General features: G+C 49.0%; 3 protein-coding genes across 7 annotated transcripts in view; 1 reads left to right on the top strand and 2 right to left on the bottom strand.

The window, feature by feature from the left end:
- Positions 1–41: 41 nt before the first annotated feature.
- On the bottom strand, positions 42–4,656 carry PSMC5 (proteasome 26S subunit, ATPase 5). Of its 2 annotated transcripts, none has more exons than XM_032617155.1 (12): positions 4,496–4,656; positions 3,889–3,960; positions 2,431–2,500; positions 2,052–2,149; positions 1,823–1,879; positions 1,513–1,743; positions 1,098–1,224; positions 822–1,012; positions 623–721; positions 432–542; positions 253–339; positions 42–145 (listed from the first exon to the last, which is right to left on the bottom strand). In XM_032617155.1, the coding sequence occupies exons 1-12, from the start codon at positions 4,517–4,519 to the stop codon at positions 92–94; spliced, it is 1,221 nt and encodes a 406-aa protein (XP_032473046.1). In that variant the 5' UTR covers positions 4,520–4,656; the 3' UTR covers positions 42–91. The 2 variants fall into 2 exon arrangements, with proteins under 2 accessions (XP_032473046.1, XP_032473047.1); XM_032617156.1 differs by lacking the exon at positions 4,496–4,656 and adding an exon at positions 4,126–4,336.
- FTSJ3 (FtsJ RNA 2'-O-methyltransferase 3) lies at positions 4,227–12,704 on the top strand. The gene is made up of 21 exons (XM_032617149.1): positions 4,227–4,366; positions 4,781–5,143; positions 5,321–5,426; positions 6,217–6,263; positions 6,386–6,465; positions 6,885–6,984; positions 7,077–7,271; positions 7,352–7,467; positions 7,584–7,688; positions 7,772–7,872; positions 8,106–8,186; positions 8,278–8,412; positions 8,549–8,684; positions 9,855–10,033; positions 10,188–10,308; positions 10,390–10,655; positions 10,932–11,023; positions 11,116–11,215; positions 11,308–11,491; positions 11,583–11,677; positions 11,762–12,704. The coding sequence occupies exons 2-21, from the start codon at positions 5,077–5,079 to the stop codon at positions 11,952–11,954; spliced, it is 2,499 nt and encodes an 832-aa protein (XP_032473040.1). The 5' UTR covers positions 4,227–4,366; positions 4,781–5,076; the 3' UTR covers positions 11,955–12,704.
- Positions 12,495–21,492, bottom strand: part of DDX42 (DEAD-box helicase 42) — a 54,031-nt gene continuing 45,033 nt past the window's right edge. For all 4 annotated transcript variants that reach the window (XM_032617145.1, XM_032617147.1, XM_032617146.1 and 1 more), the window contains 8 exons: positions 21,102–21,201; positions 20,463–20,510; positions 19,850–19,947; positions 18,627–18,903; positions 17,432–17,658; positions 15,751–15,861; positions 14,577–14,678; positions 12,495–14,088 (listed from right to left, as the gene is read on the bottom strand). In XM_032617145.1, coding sequence (XP_032473036.1) covers positions 13,378–14,088; positions 14,577–14,678; positions 15,751–15,861; positions 17,432–17,658; positions 18,627–18,903; positions 19,850–19,947; positions 20,463–20,510; positions 21,102–21,201 — 1,674 coding nt within the window. In that variant the 3' untranslated portion in view covers positions 12,495–13,377. The remainder of the gene's footprint in view (positions 14,089–14,576; positions 14,679–15,750; positions 15,862–17,431; positions 17,659–18,626; positions 18,904–19,849; positions 19,948–20,462; positions 20,511–21,101; positions 21,202–21,492) is intronic.

Below are 21,492 nucleotides of genomic sequence, written 5' to 3'. Positions count from 1 at the left end.
GAACAGTGCGGCCACTCATTAACAGACTCAAATCCTCAAGGTCTTGTCCTGCAGAGCTTTATTTGAGGGACCCACACAAAGGACATCCGCCTCACTTCCACAGCTTCTTGATGGACATGTTTTTCTCACTGTCCTTTTGCATGACCTGGAGAGACAGAGCGAGCATTTAAGTTAGAGACTGGGTGAACACGTGCCCCATCCCCACTGCTCCAGAGCCACCATCAGCAAAGGCGGAAAGACGGAGGCCCGTACCTTGGCTACTGCCATCTCAAAGTCCTCCTGGGTGACGTGGACTCGCCGCTCCCGCAGTGCGTACATGCCGGCTTCAGTGCACACGCCCTGAGCAGGGAAAGGAAGACAGGCGCTGGGGCTGTGCCCTGGAACCTGGAGCTTCCTGCCGCTGCCCCCATTTCCTTGGGCCCTCCAATTACCTTCACTTCAGCCCCTGATGCTCCTGGCATGAGCTCAGCAATTTTTCTCAGGTTGATCCCCCGGGTCAGGTTCATTTTCCGAGAATGGATCTTCAAAATGTCCAGCCGGGCCTAGCGATGGGAGAGGAAAAGGCTGAGCCCACGGCCTGCCCTCACAGCCGGAGCCACTGCCAGCGCTGCCCATCACAAACCTCCTCATTGGGGGGTGGGAATTCAATTTTTCTGTCAATGCGCCCTGGGCGGAGCAGTGCTGAGTCCAGGATGTCAATCCTGTTGGTGGCCATGATGACCTGAGTAGACAAAGCAGGTGGCGTCAGCTAAGCCCTTCCTGAGGCTGCAGCCTCACCCGGGGCCTTCCCGTAGCTCCTCCCACAGCCGACCCCACTGCACCTTGATGTTCTTGGTGGCCTCGAAGCCATCCAGCTGGTTGAGCAGCTCCAGCATCGTGCGCTGGACTTCACTGTCCCCTCCGGAGCCTCCCTCCAGCCGGGAGGAGCCGATGGAGTCGATTTCGTCCATGAAAATGATAGATGGAGCGTGTTCTCGGGCCATGACAAACAGTTCCCTCACCATTCTTGCCCCTGCACAGAGGCCAAGCTGGCGTTAAGCTGATGGGCCCCCCAGCCCCCGCCGCCTTATAGTTTTCTTGTTTCTGGCCACAGTTACCTTCCCCGATGAATTTCTGCACCAATTCAGAGCCAGAGACACGAATGAAAGTACAGTCTGTATGATGAGCCACAGCCCGGGCCAACAGTGTCTTCCCAGTGCCTGGGGGTCCGTACAGCAGCACTCCCTAGAGAACAACAGGACTCAGGGCAAAAAGCTGGCCTCCACGTTTCATTCAATGAACATTTATCGAGTGTGTGCACTGTGCTAGATCCCGTATTAGATGCTAGAGGTAAAAAAGTGAATGTCAAGGCCCCTTCTGGAGCTTATAACCAAACCACTTGGGTGGCCTGGTGGCATCTCTCCCCCAGCCCCTCGGCATGGGGAGGGCCAGCGTGAGCAGGCTCCCGTCTATGCAGCCGGGGGCAGGACATGTGCAGTAGCAGCACGGTCCTCCCACAGAAGCCCTGCTCACCTTGGGCTGTGCGATGCCCAGCGCTTCAAAGAGCTCAGGATGCTTAACGGGCAGCTCAATCACTTCTTTGATCTCCTTGATCTGCTTGTCCAGGCCACCAATCATCTCGTAAGTTGAATCTGGCACCTTCTCCACCATCATCAGTGACACCAATGGGTCTACCTTGTTGGGCAGGATCTTGTGCAGAGTGTAGCTGTCATTTCTGAGGGCCACCCGGCAATTGGGTGTCACCTGAGTGAGGAGAGAGAGGTTCAGGAAGTGGTGTGGTGAGAGCTGACCCCCCACCTCCCACCTCCCCAGCTGCACTCACATCATTGATGTCGATGTTCTTATCTACGTCTACGACAAACTTGCCCTCAGGATGTACCTAGAGAAACAACGGCTCATGACCTTCCTCCCCCGACAGCCACCAAATCACCGACCTCGCCCAGGAAGACACATGAGTCTTACAGTAACGTGAGAACAGTGTCCTCACTACACACAAAGGTATGGGAATGCAGTGGGCAACAGGCTGGTCCCTGGGGTCATGTTGCCTTTACCTTAACCAACACTTTCTTCTTATCCATGGCCCGGACTACTTCCCCCACATAGGAGCCCTGTTCCTGCAGCAGCTGTAGCTCTTCCCGCAACAGGCGAACTAGATGCGAAACAGACACAATGGCCACCCAGATTCTTTGGTGTCCCCCACCTATGACTTGATTCAACATGCATGAACTAAGCACCGCTGTAAAATTTTGAAGGGAAGGCCTCAAAAAAAAAAAAGTCAAAGTTCATGTCTTTAAGGAGATTACGATGGGGCTCAGGAGAGAGATGTGCATGTAAACAGAGCATCACCTTGGACTGGGAAAAGCAACAGCCACCAATGTAAAGACTCACTTCAAACTGCCCACACACAGCCTTCCCATCCTTCCCCCTCACCTTTTGCATTAAGCTCATTCCTCTGTGCCTGCAGCCTCCGGAGATTTTGGCTCTTATCATTCACAATCAGCTGTGGAGGACAAGAAGCAAAGGGTGGAAAACGGTAGGCGGTTAAGATCTTGGCCGAAACCCTCATAGGCTGATATGAGCTAAGCGAGGAAGGAGCACAAGGCACCTGCATTCTCCATTCAGATTCTCCAATATGATTCTAACGACCCTATCCTGTCCTCCAAGAGTCCCTCTGGAGTGTAGGACAACCACAGGAAAAAAAGGTTGCTTGTCTAATACTGGTCCAGGAATAACAAACCATAGTGGAGAAGAATTAACAGCTGGCTCACATAGTCAGTTTCCTGCAGACTGGTAACATGGTAGAGTGGGAAGACCTCTGAGTCAGAAGCCTAAGTTCTAGCCCCATTGCTGGCAATAACAGTTGGGTAAAGCCAATGAAAGCTATGTAAAAGGTCTAGATCTGTTACCCAACTGCAAGCATCACCTATCCTGCCTCTTTTCAGGACTAACGTGAGGAACAAATGAAAGCACACGTAATGCATTTCAAAAATGACAAACCGGACTTCCTTGGTGGCGCAGTGGTTAAGAATCCGCCTGCCAATGCAGGGGACACAGGTTCGAGCCCTGCTCTGGGAGGATCCCACATGCCACGGAGCAGCTAAGCCTGTGCGCCACAACTACTGAGCCTGCGCTCAACGGCCTGCGAGCCACAACTACTGAAGCCCGTGCTCCGCAACGAGAAGCCACCGCAATGAGAAGCCCGCGCACCGTAACGAAGAGTAGCCCCACTCGCCGCAACGAGAGAGCCCGCGTGCAGCAACGAAGACCCAACACAGACAAAAATAAAAATAAATTAAAAAAATATATATATATATCATAGTCTCTTCTAAAAAAAAAGTGACAAACCAAATATGATACCTACAAATGTACCTGGAGTTCAGAATTTTTCCTTGTGGCTCTCCTCCATCCAACTGACATTATTTTCCTTATTTCTGTAGTCCCTGCTCCCTGTTTAGGCTAGAGCACTGGGTTGTCCAGTTCCTTTTCATTCAGTCCTACGGAATCAGCATTGTCCAGACTCCTCAATTCTGTCTTCCCTCACTCTGCCCCAACCCTTCCTCTGATAAATCTCATCTTCTGATCCTATGTCTTCTCTTTTATAAGAAACCCTCTCATTCAGGCTTCTTCTAAGAAGAATGACTTTTGGCTGGGGGTACCTTTTACGTTAAAATTTGACTTTTAAAGATGTTTAATGAACTGTGAATACTACCTTCAAAATGATGGGACTTGAGAGGAACAAGAGGCTGTTAACTTCATATACTTTATACCGTTGGCTTGTTACTTCTTCCACTGCGCCCCCAGTGGAATTATATGGATTTGCAGAAATCCGTTCCATCAATCCCTCATCCCCCTTCTAGCTCCCTCTGGACCTTTGGAGTCCGTTCTCACCTGGAGTTCTTCAATCTTGGACAGATAATACTGGCGGAGTCCACTGCCTGCCTTCCCCTCTTCCAGCTCCATCTGAAGACACAGTGTAATTAGTTACCAGCAGGTTAAACATCCAAGGGATAAAGCTACTTCCAGCTTGGATTTCGGAGATTTAAGATTTGGGTTCTAAGCCCTCACTTCATCTCTTCGGAACCATTTCCCGTGACTAAACTAAAACAGAATGAGAACGGTGCCTACCTCTTAAGACTTTCAGGAGGATCAAGAGACGACACACCCGGGAACGCTACACAAACCCCAGGTGTTATTACTACAGGAGGAGCCAGTAGGAAGGACGTGTCCTCCGACTCCCTCGACTCGCAGAAGGATGGGTTCCCGCTCCCACCGCTCCTCTCACTTACTCGGCTTCCACCGGGTCTTCCACTCCCGGCCCTGCCTTGACCCGCCGGGGGCGGCGCTGACACAGCAGATCCGGTCCCAGGTAGGGCCCAGTCTAGACTGGCCCACCCACCCCCACTCCCCCCACCCTCTTGCCCCGACCGGCTGCCCACCTCGGATCACACCTGTTTCGCATCCAGCCCCAGTCCCCGCCCGACCACCGCCGCCATACCTGCTCTGGTCCGTCAAGCGCCATCTTCCCTCTTCCGCGGCCGGCATCAGAGCCGCCTTGGCGCGCAGGCGCAGAAGCAGGGGCTTGGGGACCGAAAACCAAGGCAGAGAACAGTTCCGGGTCAATGGGCGGGGTGTGAGGACACACGGTAACTTAAGCAGGGGCCATGAGGGGAGGGGCGGCGGTACGCGAGATCAGGAGCTTTGAAAAGGGTTAGCAGAACTCCTAAATATTACTCTCCAGAAATTCGGTTTTGGTTAAAGTAACCATTTCTCCTGGTGCCAGCTTCCAACGTATAAAACCTGGGGACAGAAAATTTTTGTGGCCACGCTCAAAATGGCGGAAAACTTGGAGCCGGGGACGCGAGCGACGCAAGCGGAAGCGGAAATACGTTTGCTACCCACACGTGCCGCTTCACGGGTGGTAGAAATGGTGCTGGGTCGCGGTGAGTAGTGTGGGCTGAGGCTCCGAGTGTGTGTGCGACGGCGAGTGGGAAACGAAGAGCGGAATCTAGTGCTCCGGGAAGAGGCGTCCCAATTTCTGCTTTCTCTCCGTATTGAGTGGCGCTCCCACGTTCCACCATGGGCAAAAAGGGCAAAGTCGGGAAGAGCCGGCGAGACAAGTTCTATCACTTGGCAAAGGAGACGGGTGAGTCAGGGTTCGCGCCGTCTGCGAGCGGGCGTGCCACCAACCTTGGTCGGTTCGCCCCCTTTCCGAATATTGAGTTTTTCTTCCGTAGAAAGGGTGGTGGGTCGTAAGGCCGCAGAAATCCCGCTGGGAAAGCGCTTCACGGGCCTTACTACAGTACTTTGTCGCCGCCTCCAGGTTACCGTTCCCGCTCTGCTTTCAAGCTGATCCAGCTGAATCGACGCTTTCAATTTCTGCAGAAAGCCCGAGCCTTGCTGGACCTGTGCGCTGCACCAGGTGGATGGTGTGTAACACCCGGCACCTGACGCTCCTTATGGAAGCGTTCTGGATTCCAGCCCTGGATGATTGAGAGTTGCATTTGGGGTGGGAGGGAAACAGTAATACCAACCTCAGATTTCTCTACTCCCCAGAACGTAAACTGCAGGGGGAAAGACTTGGACCGTGTACTTATGATATGATTGGCTGATACCGACCAGGGTTCTTGGTTTTCCCCAATCAATAGGAATTGACTAGAGGCCAGACAAGAAATTCAGGCAAGGTTTTCTTGGGGACCCTGCTGCAGCAGGGAGGAGCGAAAACAAGTAGCAGGTTCCCTTGCTAGCCAGCTCCCCAAGGAGGGGGCTGGCTGGTTCCTTATATAGCATGAAGGTGGGGGTGTGTCGGGGGTCCGGCCTGAGGGGCAGCTTAGGGGGTTTGCCCACCCCTTTGGTGGAGCTGAGTGCTGGGGGGCATGTGCAGTGCCCTGCTGCCTACACCCTGTTTTTGCTCCCAGCTCTTCAGAAGTGACAGTGGGTGGTGTTTTTTGTGTGTGCGTCCATAATTTTTGTCTTCTTGTCCATAATTCACCCCAACTGGGTATGCATGCAGTGTTTAGTCCCTTATAGTTTCTTTGTATTCTGTTGCTCGAGGAGTTTTGTCCAGGTGCAAGCATTGCAGCAAAGGGTCCGAGGTCACAGCCTGTCTCATTTCCACTGCACTTAGCAGGGACCCCTAACACCGGGGATGAGAGATCACATTGCCGAGGGAGGGGAAGGGACAGTCCAGGTGTTTTAATCTTTACTTCTCTTTTATAGGCTGCAGGTGGCCACCAAGTTTATGCCTGTATCCAGCCTTATTGTGGGTGAGTGACAGGTGGTGCTCCTGGATGTTCCAGGGGGTGGGAGTGTGAGACCCTGTGTTCTGCATTTCCTTTCTCCCTGCTTGAGACAACCTTTTGGAATACTCTGCCCTAATTTCTTCTAGGAGTGGATCTGGTTCCAATCAAGCCTCTTCCCAATGTGGTGACACTCCAGGAGGACATCACAACAGAACGCTGTAGGCAGGTAATAGGAATTTCTCTTTTCCTGTTCCCTTTATATGTAGACATCCACATTCATTCCTCTTCCCACCCTGATCCCCTAAAGGCACGTTTTTCCTGTTAACCATGCCTTGAGCAGTGCCTGCATGTTGTCTATATAACAAGGCCCATAATATTGTGTGTCCGCCCAGCCTTTATTTATTCAGGAAAGAGGCCTTTGGAGTTGGAGGAAGTGCAGAGATTTCAGTGAAATCCTTTCCAGCGAATTCACTAGTAGACTCTAAGCTCCACGAAAACAAACGTGTTATTTTTGCTATTGTTGTATCCCCCCGTCCATGGCACAGGATTTGGCCGTGGTGGGCACTCAACAGAGGGCTGAATGAAGGGCTCCATTCGTAGCCATTTCTGTATTTCTGTTGCTGTGGTTTCTCTCCTTCTCTGTAGGCCCTGAGGAAGGAGCTGAAAACCTGGAAAGTTGATGTTGTGCTCAATGACGGGGCCCCCAATGTCGGGGCTAGCTGGGTCCATGATGCTTACTCACAAGGTGCCGGGATCAGGGGGCATGGAGCTGAGGGTGGAGGTGGGCATGCTCTCTCCGGCTGCAGAGGTCCTCAGCTAACTGTCTCCCCCCCACAGCCCATTTGACACTGATGGCTCTGCGTTTGGCTTGTGATTTTCTGAGCCGTGGTGGCTGCTTCATCACAAAGGTCTTCCGTTCCCGTGACTATCAGCCCTTACTATGGATCTTCCAGCAGCTCTTCCGCCGTGTCCAGGCCACCAAGCCCCAAGCCTCTCGTCATGAATCTGCAGAGATCTTTGTAGTCTGCCAGGGTGGGCATAACTTCCCTTGTTCTGTTGATTTAGTCTCCCACCTACCAAAGCACACTTTCTTATATATCCTATTACCTTAGGATTCCTGGCTCCCGACAAAGTCGACAGTAAATTCTTTGACCCCAAATTTGCCTTCAAGGAGGTTGAAGTTCAGGCCAAGACTGTTACTGAATTGGTGACTAAGAAGAAGCCAAAGGTGCGTTTGGCGAGTGGGGGCCACCCTCAGGTCCTGGGACTCGGGAGGTTGGGCCTGCTCAGTCCTACAGACACCCCAGAAGGGACTGCTCAACATTCATTATTTCCCTTCCTAAGGCTGAAGGCTATGCTGAGGGTGACCTCACACTCTATCACCGAACTTCAGTCACCGACTTCCTCCGAGCTGCCAACCCTGTTGACTTCCTTTCCAAAGCCAGTGAAGTGAGTCCCCAGACTCGAGGGGTACGAGGGAGCCCCAGAAACATGGCCTGAACATCTCCCCTCTTTTCCCTCCTCCCAAACAGATCTCGCTAGACGATGAAGAGTTGGCACGGCATCCAGCTACCACTGAGGACATCCGGGCGTGCTGTCAGGATATCAGGGTGCTGGGGCGTAAGGAGCTCAGGTTTGCACTGGGGGTGGGCATAGGTGCCGTGAGCCCCGAAGGCAGGGGACAGCCCTTGAAGGACGTGACGCTGGATCTCTGGGAACAGGATGCTGCTGTGTTAGAGGTTTGGGGCGGGGGCCTGAACCTTAGGACTTCTGTGGCTCAAACGTGAAATTCGGGGTATGGGCCCAAAACGAGGAGGTGAGGACCAAAGGGAGACAGCAAGGTCAGGAATGGTATTTCTGGGGCAGGGCCCTACTGAACTGGAGAACGAAGCTTCGGCGGTATGTGGCCAAGAAGCTGAAAGAACAAGCAAAGGCACTGGACATCAGGTGAGGAGGGAGCTAAACCAGGGCAGTTGTTGACTGGGTGTTGAGGGGAAGCATCTGGGAAAATAACCGACTCCTGCAACTACTCTGTCAGCCTCAGCTCAGGGGAGGAAGAGGAAGGTGAAGAGGAGGAGTCCGCAGCTGGGATGGGGCCGCAGCCCTCGGAGGAGGAGGAGCTGGACCGGACCCTGGCAGAGATGAAGGCCCAGGAGGTGGCAGAGTTAAAGAGGTGAGGGGAGCTGGGGAGGAGCTTGGGGAACCGCAAGGCAGAGTCCCTCGGTGGGTGAAGATGGGGAGAGAGGGTGAAGGCACGGATGGATATCTTCAGAGCTGGGCAGCTTTAATTCCTCAAACCACACCCTCAGGAAGAAAAAGAAGCTGCTGCGTGAGCAGAGGAAGCAGCGGGAACGTGTGGAGCTGAAGATGGATCTTCCCGGGGTTTCCATCGCAGACGAGGGGGAGACTGGCATGTTCTCCCTGCGCACCATCCGGGGTCACCAGGTGAGGCGGGGTCTGGGGCCCGCTGAGGGGACAGGAGGATGTTTGGGTATTTGGAGTTGGGGCATTGGATGTCTTTTTGGTAAGTGTGCTGAAAGATCATGGCTCATGGTTGCTGTCTTCACCCGTAAATGACGTGATATGGGAGACTTGGGAAAAAACAAGAGCCTTGTGTCTCAAAGGCCAGGAAAGAACACACCCCTAAAATAATGAAAGTAGGGAGATTTGTGAGTGTGGCGTAGATTTATCCTTATAGAACTAGAATATCAGAACCAAGCGGCCCTCGTTGCAGGAAGCTCAGGTTACAGGCGATGCAGCCAGGGTGCCTGGGTTACGAGCACGTGTGATGGAGGAAACTTTCCCTCAAGAGGGGAACAGCGTTCTTCAGTTCACTGAGATCAAGTTAGCACCTTGCTGCACCAGGCTGCTGGATGGTGCTTTCTGCCGAATACTGGAGTCTGCTTTTCCTGGTAAAAGCAGCATCACAAACAAAATGAGCTTTCGTGGCTCTCATGTGGGAAGGTAGTAACCAGCTCGTATTGTTTAGGGGGCAGTAGAGCACAGTGGTCCTGGAGCAGACTACCACTTACGTGCTCTCTCCCTCAGTTTCCTCACCTGTAAAAGAAAATGATAGACCTACCTACTAGCGTTTTTGGAAGGAATAAAAAAAAGATGGTGTAATTCCTGGTATGTGATTCAAGAAATAGCAGCTATAGTTGCCACGAGGAAAACAGATCTTGGAGTTGACAGCTGGTTTATCAGTGAAACAGTGCTTCCTGTTAGATGTATATGGCATGGGCTCCTTTATTCAGTGGAAACAAGAGTTGTAGATGTTATTCGCTGGTGATAAGGTGCCTTCTGAAAGTAATTTTTTAAAAAGCAGTGTTTTAGAACATTTAAAAATCAGACGCTAATTAGACCGTGGGGTACTTTTCCATAAACCTGTTTCTGCTACCACTGAAGAAGACACAGCTGAATGATCTGGCCTAGAGTGGGATGTTTTAAATGGTTAATCCTATCACTTCCCTGTCTGTAAAAGAAGATATTATGTACTTGACACAGTGTGTTTTCTAGTGTTGCTGCGGATAAACTAAGGTGATGAATATGGAGGAAAATAGCAGTATGTACCTTGTTAGTGCCCGGCCTGACCTCTGTTTCTCTGTCAAACCTCAGTTGTTAGAGGAGGTAACACAGGGGGACATGAGTGCTGCAGACACGTTTTTGTCTGATCTGCCAAGAGATGACATCTACATATCAGATGTTGAGGAGGATGATACATCTCTGGATAGTGACCTGGATCCAGAGGAGCTGGCAGGAGTCAGAGAACCTCAGAGTCTAAAGGACCAAAAGTGGTAAGGAGTGGGGGAGGGGTGTGGGGAGGTGTCTGCAGGGCACCCTCAGCTCAAGTCTGAAGCAGAGCTGGTGGCAGGGCTTGCCAGTTGGAGTGTGGGCAGCAGCAAGCCCTCCAGGGCACTGACCCTCCACCCACTTTCCTTGGGTCTACAGTGTACGGTTTGCTGAAGTGCAAGATGGTAAAGAGGAGGAAGAAGAAGAGAATCCATTGCTGGTACCATTGGAGGAAAAGGCACTACTGCAGGAAGAACAGGCCAGCCTGTGGTTCTCAAAGGTAAGCAGAGGCTGGTGGCCCAAGACAGACAGGGACTGGCATTCCCTGGGCAAAGGGTGCCTGACGATTTCCCCATCACAGGATGGCTTCAGCGGGATTGGGGATGATGCCGACGAGGCCCTGGAGATCAGCCAGGCCCAGCTGTTGTATGAGAGCCGTCACAAGGGGCAGCAGCTGCCACCGCCGCCTTCCGGTGTGAAGATGGAGAACAAACCTCCCCCGTGCCAGGATGAGGCCCCTGAGAGGGCAGAGGCTCCTTCAGGGACAGAGGCTGCCACTGGCCCTGGCGGGGAAGAGAGAGATGACAGTTCTGACAGTGACAGCAGTAGCAGTGAGGGTGAAGAGAGGTGAGTGGTTGCAGCTGATGGGAGAAGAGCTGAAGAGGAAGCAGTGATTGTGACCAGTACTCTGTAATTGGCAGTTTGCAGCTCTGACTGCAGATAGAGAACTTTAAACGCTGATGATTCTAACTTGAGTGGTCTGCAGTACAGCCTGGGTGGCAAGATTTCTGGAAGTTCCCCAAGCATTTTTAACTAAGAACCAGGGGTGAGGTGAGTAGGAGTGGGCCCGAGTGGTGTGGCTAACGGTGGGACATGCGTGCACGGTCCTCCTCCCTCCCACAGCTGGAAACCACGCGGCAGGAAGAAGCGAAGCCGTGGGCCTAAGTCAGATGACGATGATGTTGGGTTTGAGGTCGTGCCTATCAAGGACCCAGGCGAGAACTCTGCACCTACTAGAATGGGAGGCAACATGGAGGGGTCAGTGTTGGGGACTGAGCTTTGACTTCCTTCCTTCTCCCCTCTCTAGTGAAACATCGGATACTGGACCCTGAAGGCCTTGCTCTAGGTGCTATTATTGCTTCTTCCAAAAAAGCCAAGAGGGACCTCATAGATGACTCCTTCAGCCGGTAGGGGGCAGAAAGTCCCGAGAAGGGATGGGGTGAGGAAGAGGGGAGGAATGATTTCTTTGAAAGCCTAGATTGGTGTCCTCTCCACCAAGGTACACATTTAACGAGGATGAGGATGAGCTTCCAGACTGGTTTGTGCAGGAGGAAAAGCAGCACAGGATACGACAACTGCCTATTGATAAGAAGGAGGTGGAGCATTACCGGAAACGCTGGCGGGAAATCAATGCACGTCCCATCAAGAAAGTGGCTGAGGCCAAGGCCAGGAAGAAACGGAGGGTAAGCAGTGGGGCTGCCTGAGATTCTGGGTGGGTGGGGCAGGGGTAGGAAAAGAAGTCAACCTGACCGAGGTTCCCCCGCCCACACACAGATGCTGAGGAAGCTGGAGCAAACCAAGAAGAAGGCAGAAGCTGTGGTCAACACAGTGGACATCTCAGAACGGGAGAAAGCGGCACAGCTTCGGAGGTGAGGGGCAGGGGGGTCACCCACAAAGGTACACGGGGGTGAAGGAGTGGCGGAAAGTCTCTAACCTGTGTCTTCCATTTACAGTCTCTATAAGAAAGCTGGGCTTGGAAAGGAGAAACGCCAAGTCACCTATGTTGTAGCCAAAAAAGGTGTGGGCCGCAAAGTGGGCCGGCCAGCTGGGGTCAGAGGTCACTTCAAGGTGGTGGACTCAAGAATGAAGAAGGACCAAAGAGCACAGCAACGGAAGGAGCAGAAGAAAAAGCACAAGCGGAAGTGAGCGGAGCCCCCAAAACCTCTGAGGGACTGACTGTAAGGACGAGGAGCGATTCCGTGCGGCTTCTGGCCTCCTTCGTACCAGCCCTACCCACCCTTGTCTGCACGGCAGTCGTCTGAAGAGACAGATTTGAGGTACCTGAACTCGTGGTGGCCCTGGGCAGTGAGGGGGACATCTTCCTGGCTGGAAGAAAGGGCTCCCGTTAAAGCCCCGCTAAAATGTCTTGTCGGTGCTGTCAGAGCCCACAACCCTTCTGTGGTGCTGGGCGAGAAGTCACACCATTTTTAGATCCTAAGGCGAAGTTCAGTGGTGCAGTGGCATTCACTGTAGTCTATTCTTGGGCAAGTGGGCCTTTCAAGTCTTCCCCCATTATCATCTGAATAAAACCAGGATGAGTGATTGATAGATGTCTGACAACAGTTTAGTTCCTGGTAACTTGATAACTCAAAAAACATCTGGGTGTTCACACCATGTACACTGTTCTAAATCATATTTAATATGTCCCGACTCATGGTGAAGTAGAAATGACAAGCAATCCACAGGTCCCAGTAGTAAAACATTTACTAGAGCAAGCAGAAAGGAATGCACATCTTAAAGAAACCTTCACAAAGTCACAAAATTGATATATGTGTATTCTTTTCCTTTTATAAACAAGATAGAACAAAAATCATCAAAATCATTTCAGCAAAAGAGTTTCCTACCATTATGGCAAGTTAAAAAAAATACAATGAAATAGGAGAAGACAATTTAAAAGCTGTTGTCAGGTTTTTGTTTTTTAAATTTAGCAACACTTCAGACCCAGAGCAGTCCTGTTTCCAGGACCCTCTCTCCCCCCTCAGCTGTAGGGACTCTGGATCTGGCAGGCTGCTGCTTCATGTCTCAGGACTGGACACAAACCTGGCTGGGAAACCTGAGCATCAACTCTCACTTAGAATCAGACCCCTCCCCTAACCTGCAGATGTTTGGGAAGCGCTTTGCTGCACGTCCCTAACACCTCCATGGACTAGGCTGCAGAAGCCTGTCTCAAATGGGGCCTGACTAGCCACAGAAAAAGAATTTTATTTGTAGGTGCTTTTAAGGTGACATTTAGTAAAAAATATGTACTACATATAAACCTAGAGTGAGTTTTGTGCCCTATAAGGCCCTTCCTTCCAAGGTATCCTCAACTGACCTTCGTGACACTCACCCAGAGCCAAAAGAAGCTGCCCAACTCTGACTGCTTCTAAGGACCAAAGCAGCTTCCCAAGAAAACATCTGGGAAATTATCCAGATGAAGGGGTAATGTCTCCAAGCTCCAGCTATCCACTAAGGGCAGGGGGTCCTTACACCTTGTGCCCCAACCCAGCCCTGAGACACCTAGTTACCAAAAGTCTTTCTAAAAATAAAATTAAAAGACAATTGATTTCACGCTTTCAGCACATACCCTCTAACTGTCCCATCGACTTTTCTTGCGCTTGGGTGGCTCGGGGACAGCAAAGCCATCAGTAGTCTTATCTGTCTTGCTGTCCATCTTGTCCATCTTGGTGCTGTCCACCTTGGGGTCCATCTTGCTTTCACGATTACAAATTTCTTTCCTGCTTTCACCATTCCGACCATCACTTGCACCTCGGCTCTCTCCATGTCTGCCTCCACCTCCTCCATGCCTGTTCTCTCCATGAGGATGGCCATCAGCATGACGGCGCCCATCAGCATGACGGCTGCTGCTTTCTGGGTAGCGGTATCCCTCTCCATGGCGACCACCGTCTCCATGACGTGGGCTATCGCCATGCCGATTCCCACTCTCTCCGTGACTATGACGGCTTCCACCCCGGTTCTCAGTATATCTCTCTCTTTTCCCATTGCCACCCCCAATCCCTTCTCGGCTGTTATTCCCTGAAGCTGCGTTGTTGACTCCCTGGGCTCCGGCAGAAGGATAGGTCACTGGGGCACTGCTGAGGTTCCCAGTACTGCCAAAGCCTGGGATGCCCTTGGTGGCACTGGCAATGGGGCTGTCAGGACTGTTATGGCCCTGTTGGGCTGAATTAGTTGGAACTGAATTCAAGCTCCCTGCACTAGTCCATCCACTCGCCCCAGCAGCAGAGCTTCCAGCCTTCTGGTTGCTTAAACTGGCAGCAACAAAGTGACTCTTGTACTGTGACTAAAAGAGAGACAACAACAGTGGGTAAGACAGTAAGTTAAACTTGATGGCCCAGCTAGTTAACTGGATGCCAGCTAGCTAACTGGAGGTATAGAAGGATGATGGGTTCAGAGTTCACAAGAGACACAGAATCAAACTTGTCTTAGCTAAAAAATGGCAATTACTCTCAACCAGATTACAAGAGCCTTGGAGCCTTGAAGGCTGTTAAGGCAGGGAGGGAACACCAATCCTGCTGTAGGATGAGGGCCCTGAGCATGACTGAAGTAGATGACCAGCAAGAGGGGTTTCTCTAGCCGCTACACCTGCAGCTCTAGGTAAGCTGCAGTTACGGTGATATTCGAAACTGAAAACAGGAGAAGGCCCTACCTAAAGCCAGCAAACATCAAATCTACGAGGCCAGCTACCATCTCAGGAAGACTAGGGCCCCTCATCACTGCCCAAGAGTTACCAGTGAAAGCTCTTAACTAAATGCTTAATTTCAGACTGACCTGGAAAGCTGCTTTCATTGCCGTCAGCCGATCTCCCATGGCTCCTGTGGAGGGCTTGTAGGCCTCATAATTGCTCATTACATTGTTGTTACTTCCTCGGTCCTAAAAAATAAACACACTCATGAGGATGGAAGAGTAAGTAGGAAAGCCCACTGCCACAGACTGGGCCTCAATATACTGAAAACTGAAGTGGGAGCTGAAATGGGAATGGGAAAGTTTTAGAAAGTTAGGCTTTGTGAGAAAAGGCACGGTAATGAATCATTTAAAAATGCTTATGCCTTTCAACCCAGTAATTCTATTTCTGGGAACTAACCCTAATAGTCAGAAATGAGGTCAGATTATGCCCAAAGCTGATCACTCGGTATTATTTACAGACACAAATATAAACATGTTTATGTAATTATATAAAAATTATGTTAAGGCTGAAAAGGCCACAAGGCAGTACAGCACATACATGACTGCTCAGGCTCCAAGTCCAGACCCTAAAGAGTCTGAAATCTCAGCTTCAGTACTCACCACAGTGTAAGCTTGGGTGCCTCAGTTTTATCCTCTGTACTTACTCTGAGTGGCTGTGGAGACTGAGCTAACGTGTGGCTGCCTGGGCTGGCCCTGGCACACGTTCAGTTCTCACTATCATCTGCCTGATCCACATCATCATCATCACTGTAACATGGGGACAGATTTTTTATGTAACAAAGACACCAAGTTAACTATGATGATGCAGAAATGGAGACTGGCAGCTTTCTTCCTTGGCTTAAGAAAGTGACAGGAAACAAAGTTAAGAAAGCCAGTCAGGGGGAGCTTCTGTTACTGTTTTGTGAGAAAAGCTAGCTCTCATATCTCTGGTTCGATTTCCCAGAATGTAGGAATCATTCCTGAGTTTAGTTACAAGCTGTAGCTGGAGTTTACAGAGTGACCCTCTGCTCTAGGCCAGTGCTGGAGGGCTGGTGGACAGACTGCTGGGCCCCACCTCCGGAGCTGGATTCACCAGGTCTAGGGTGGGGCACGAGTTTGCATTTGCTACTGGTCCAGGGACCACAGTTTAAGAACCACTGCTAATCTAAACTGGTATCCTGAGCACGCCGAGTCAGTCAAGGACACACAGGTGCTTCTTCAATAGAAAGTCACGTTAAGAGGCTCTCAGACAAGAATAATCCTAACATCCAGGACTCACCGTGTTCTCAGAGCCGAGGCCAGGCCGCTCCCTGTAGCCTAGGCCTCCTCCACCAATGTTCAGCTTTTTCCCTTTCCCTCCTTTGAAGCGGGATTTCCGAAACCAGGCATTCTGCATTGAACACAATTCAAGGTTAAGACATGGGAGGAAGAGGCGCCCAGAGGAACGGGACGAGATCAAAAAGGAAACTAAATGGGAAGAACTTTGTGTTTCATCTTTTGCGAAGGTATCTATAGCAAAGGAGGAACTGTTCATAGGTACCACGGATTAGCTTCTTTTTGGTAGCTTCATCCGTCATATTTGTCAGGAGCCTTATCTAAGGCTTCCTTTTACTGCTCCTTCCTTCCTTCAGGGGCTCCAGGAAGTGATTAAGATACACCTCAAATGCAGAGTAGTTACTCTGGCCATTTCTAACTTCCTTGAGGAAAGTGAATTTATTCTCTATTTCTCAGACAATCTATATATAACATCTCTGGGGGTGGTTAGAGCTTTATCTGACAATCACGTTACACTCAAAAAGTACCTGAGGGCTTCCCTGGTGGCGCAGTGGTTAAGAATCCACCTGCCAATGCAGGGGACACAGGTTCGAGCCCTAGGTCCAGGAAGATCCCACATGCTGCAGAGCAACTAAGTCCAAGTGCCACAACTACTGAGCCTGCGCCCTAGAGCCCGCGAGCCACAACTACTGAGGCCCGCGCGCCTAGAGCCCGTGCTCCACAACAGAGAAGCCACCGCAATGAGAAGCCCACGCACCACAACGAGGAGTAGCCCCTGTTCACTGCAACTAGAGAAAGCTCGTGCACAGCAACGAAGACCAAACACAGCCAAAAATAAAATAAATGTATTAAAAAGTACTTGAAAGGTAGGGCAGGCTGGGCAAGGTGCTAATCAGGGAAGCTGATCAGTCTGAGAGCAGAGAAAGCCTGAGGCACAATGAGATGTAGGAAAACGCCACAGACAAAATACATCTTGTATTTAATTCAGGACTGGCTCTCCGGGAAAGGAAAGGAAAGATGATTCTACTCTCCCCTGCAATGCAGGTCCTTTACTCCCAGGTCTGGAAGCACAGGCAGTACCACAGTACAACTGCATTATGGGTGAACAGTTCTGTAGGCTGGCCTATGAATCTGAAAAACACGTAAGTCTCTACTATCAGTCTCTACAAATCCATTTGTAATTTGGGGACTGTGTGTATTAAGACAACTCAAGGTTGAATTAATCAGTAGAATGCCTCACTCAGTTTTAAATGGGTAAGCAGTGTAGTCAAAGGTCTGAGATCTAGGTCTGAGAAGTAGTGAAATACATTTTTTTTTTAAAGACATCATACATTTTTAGCTCCCCAAAGAAAAAACTGTTTGGGGAAAAGGGCAGTGAGGAGACTAGTAGCTTTCTCTGATATTAAATTTGCTCACAAGTGTGACATGGGGCAAGCAGAAAGAAATGTCACAGGGACAGATTTTAGCACAAAGGAATAGCTTTTCAACATAAATGCTGCTGAAAGGAGAGGATGACAGGACAGACCAGATGAGTTTTAATGTCCTACAATACCAATCTATACTTCATAAGTGCTGCCTGCCCAACTTTACTGTCATGTTTCTGTGTTATCTGCCTCTGGCATATTGAAATTTTTTCGCTTAGTTTTACACCCTGGAGCAACCTGAAGTTGTGTCCAGCCCCTCACCTGCATGGCCAGATCTAGGAGTTCCTTGGAAACATGTTGATTGGCTCCTTCCAAGTTCCGGACAAGGTCACCGGCAAAATTGCTGTCCTTGGGTGTCAGCAAGGTATAGGCCACGCCTTTCTCACCCGCTCGTCCTGTTCGGCCAATCCTATGCGTATGGGTATCAATATCTCGGGCCACATCATAGTTAATGACAGTCTTAATTGAAGGAATGTCCAGACCACGGGCTGATATAAAAAACAAAATTCTTTTATTCTTTATCAGGAGCTAAAACACCAAAGTGTCCCCAAATGCTAACCTAAGAACCCACATTCCTCTTATCTAAGCAAAGTACATGATTTGGTGTGCTGAGATACAGGCATGTAAGCTGCCCTTCTAGAACAAATGCCACTATCGTAGATTCTATGATGCTGGGTCAACTTAGTGTGTAAGGGACATCTATCTTCTACTATCAATAACCTGCCGTGGCCTCACTCTTGAACCAGAGATATGTAAAAAAAAAAAAAAAAAAAAAAGTAAAACCAACATCAAATGTGTCCTGAAGCTGAGAAGTGATCTCCTTCCTGCGAGAAAATACCAGTTTTTAAGGGCAGCTATTAAAATTCAGCAGAACAAACTCAAAAATCACACTTCAAAACTTTTTCTGATCTTGAGTGAAGTATGCCAAACTAAATAATCAATGTAAGATACGTACTATATTCAGACACACAACAGGGGCATAGCCCACGATGTGACTGTGTGAACAATTTCTTCCCCAAGTGTCTTCCAACTGCAGAGATTCTTTTTTTCAGAGGAACATTAAATGAAAAGTGATGGGCTTCCCTGGTGGCGCAGTGGTTGAGGGTCTGCCTGCCGACGCAGGGGACGCGGGTTCGTGCCCCGGTCTGGGAGGATCCCACGTGCCGCAGAGCGGCTGGGCCCATGAGCCATGGCCGCTGAGCCTGCGTGTCCAGAGCCTGTGCTCCGCGGCGGGAGGGGCCATAGCAGTGAGGGGCCCATGTACCGCAAAAAAAAAAAAAAAAAGTGGTACCCAGAGCTCCAGACTGTAATCACTGTGCTCTGAACTGCTGCACCACAGGATGTGGCCAGTCAGGCCAGCAGAGTGCCTTCAATCAGCCTCCTCAGATATTAAAGGTCTTATATAGCAAGACAGAGCACCCTTATAGCATGGTTACTGGGGAAATTCATACCCTACCTGCAACATCTGTGGCCACGAGGACTGGGATGTCCTTTTTCTTAAAGTCTGAAATAACCTTGTTTCTTTCACTCTGATCCATGTCACCATGGAGCAGGCCAAGACTATGGCCCTCCTGTTTAAGGTTATTGGCTAGCTCTTCAGCATTGGCTTTTTTAGTAACAAACAGGAGGACACTTCCTGAAGAGGTGAACTCCACTAGACGCCGGGTGAGCCAGTTCCATTTACTAGGCCCAGAATGCAGAATCTCCACAATCTGAGTCACATCTTCATTTGCCTGAAAAGAAATAAATGAAAAAGATAATTGCGACATTTGTGCCACAGGGCACGTGAATTAGGACCAGCCATCACATTTTCTACCTGCACCTGGAAGAACCTTGAATAATCCCTCTTCTCCTTGGGCCTTTCTTCAGCAAGTCAAGTGTAGCTCAAATTTTACATCCCTTAGCAAATCACAGTGTTCTCCACCTCCCCTGACGTGTACATATACCTAATAATCTGTAAGCCCCAGTGCTTTGCTCAATACTTCTCTAATATGCCTATTCAGATTATTCCTAATAGAGTAAGCTCCTCTTCTGTCCTTCCCACTTACTGTTCCTAGTACAATTCATACATGCACACAGAAGGCACTCAGTGATGAAAAGCAGACAATGTCAAAAAGCTAACTGCACAGAACTTTAATAAATACACCAAGCAAACTAAGGAATTCTCAAAGCAGCCTTAATTGATTTTCAAATCACAATTCAGAGAAATTTTCCACATAGGACATATTTATAGGTAAGGAAAAAAAACCTTTAACTCATTTTCAACAGGCCTTTCAAATCTCCCCACTCCATGCTGTGCAGGCCTACTCCCACAATCACTTATGATGTCAGTTCCATCCTAACTGACCAGTAGTCTTTCAGGCAAAACCTGTTTTTTCCCTCAAAAAATATTTTTTTAAAAAAACCTTTTATTCCGGAAAAAACTTTAACATTCAAAAAGAGTAAAATGAACAAAATCAACTCCCATGTATCCATCACCAAGCTTCAACAATTATTAACATTTTGCCAATCACGATTCACCTGTTCCCCCAACCCTGGTGTTTTTAAAGCAAATTTGAAACATGTTGCCTCATCTGTAAATGCGTAACATTTTTTTCTCAATAGTGAGAAATTAATTCCATGTCACCATAGTAAGAGAAATAACCCACTGGGATCCTGTCCAGCCCTGCTTAGGGTTACCTCTCCAATATCCCCCTGCACCACACGAATAGGATCAATCAGGATGTCTCTGGCCAGTTTTTCAATCTTTTTCCGAAAAGTTGCACTGAATAAGAGAGCTAAAAGGTAAAGTAAATTCTGTTAAAGAAACAATATGACTTCTTTTCTGAATACCCACTAAGCTTCCCACTGACACTGCTCAGTTTTTAAAAAAATAAACCCACCTGAACTTTAAATTTAGTTTAAAAATTAATTCACTAAGGAAAAAAAAAAACTTGCCCTTATTCTAACTTTATGCATTTTCAGTTAAGACAGGGGTTGTCAGCATGGTTCAGAAAAAGGCTCTTGACTTCAAATCAGCATATCTGCACTGTGTATTGCCTCTAGCCAGTGATAAAACTTTATGAATTGGGGCAAGTAATTAAATCCTCAGCCTTGGTTTCATCATCTATAAAAATGAGCAAGTTCTATCTAATGATCTCTAAGGTCCTGTCCCCATCATTATCTTCCCCTTTATGGTTCCTCACTAGAACACACGTGATCATTTTTGCTGCCATAGCTGTGAGTGCTTATAAAATAAACAAGTGTTTATTCTGAGTACAAACATGGCTTAATGAAACTGCTTCATACGTACTCTGTCTGTCAGGACGGACATGACTTGCTATGGATCGCACCTGGTACTCTGGAAGAAGCAGAACAGTAAAATTAGTATCATACCTCTGTATGACAGTTTGGGATGCCTGGGAAAAGTCATTTTAGTAAAAATCTTCACATGAGACATTATAAGAATTAAGGAAATTCTGGAACTCCTAGACCTATCACTCAGTATGAAACTCAGAAACAATTACCCCAGCACCATTGGCTGGGCCCAGGGATGATCCAATCCATAAAGATAGCTATTTAGAATTTTCACACAGCTGGTTAAGTCAAGGAGGACAGGAAAGCAAAAGGCCTTGAATGATATGATATCCACCTACCTAAGAACACAGACCTTGACCTCCACAAAGGCATATGAATAAAAATAAAGCCTAGAGACGATATTCCCCTTATATTCACAGGTACTTTCAAATGTCCTCAACCCAGTTAAGCCTATATACTTTTCCTGAAAAAGGTCCTAAAAATAGTTAATGTCTTAGCAATATCTCTATGGTCTAATCCTATCCAGGAGTATTTTTAGCTTCTCTCGTGCAGAGAAAAAATTAAGTCTAGAAAGATATGGAAAAAACTAGTATCATGAGGACGGGGACAGAAGAAACTGGTATTCAAGGCATACCAAATCCCATGTCAAACATTCGATCTGCTTCATCAAATACAAGGTAAGAGACTCTTTGAAGGTTGGTAGCTTTCTTCTTCACATGATCAATAAGTCGACCCTATGAGATCCAGAAAATGAATAGTAAGCATAGTCATCCCAGTGTCTGCTGGACACTGGTTCCAGGATCACCCACACTCACCCCCCATGAGGACGCTCAAGTCCCTTAAACAAAATGAAGGAGTGTTTGCACATGCAACCCACACACACCCTCCTGTATCCTTTAAACCATCTCTACTTATAATACCTAATGCAACGTAAATGCTACGTAAATAGTTGCCAGCACGCAGCAAATTCAAGTTTTGCTTTTTGGAATTTTTTTCCCGAATATTTTCAATCCTTAGTTGGTGAA

This window comes from Phocoena sinus, chromosome 20 (assembly GCF_008692025.1).
Source record: "Phocoena sinus isolate mPhoSin1 chromosome 20, mPhoSin1.pri, whole genome shotgun sequence".
Lineage (NCBI taxonomy): Eukaryota > Metazoa > Chordata > Mammalia > Artiodactyla > Phocoenidae > Phocoena > Phocoena sinus.
This window is presented reverse-complemented; position numbering and strand designations above follow the sequence as displayed.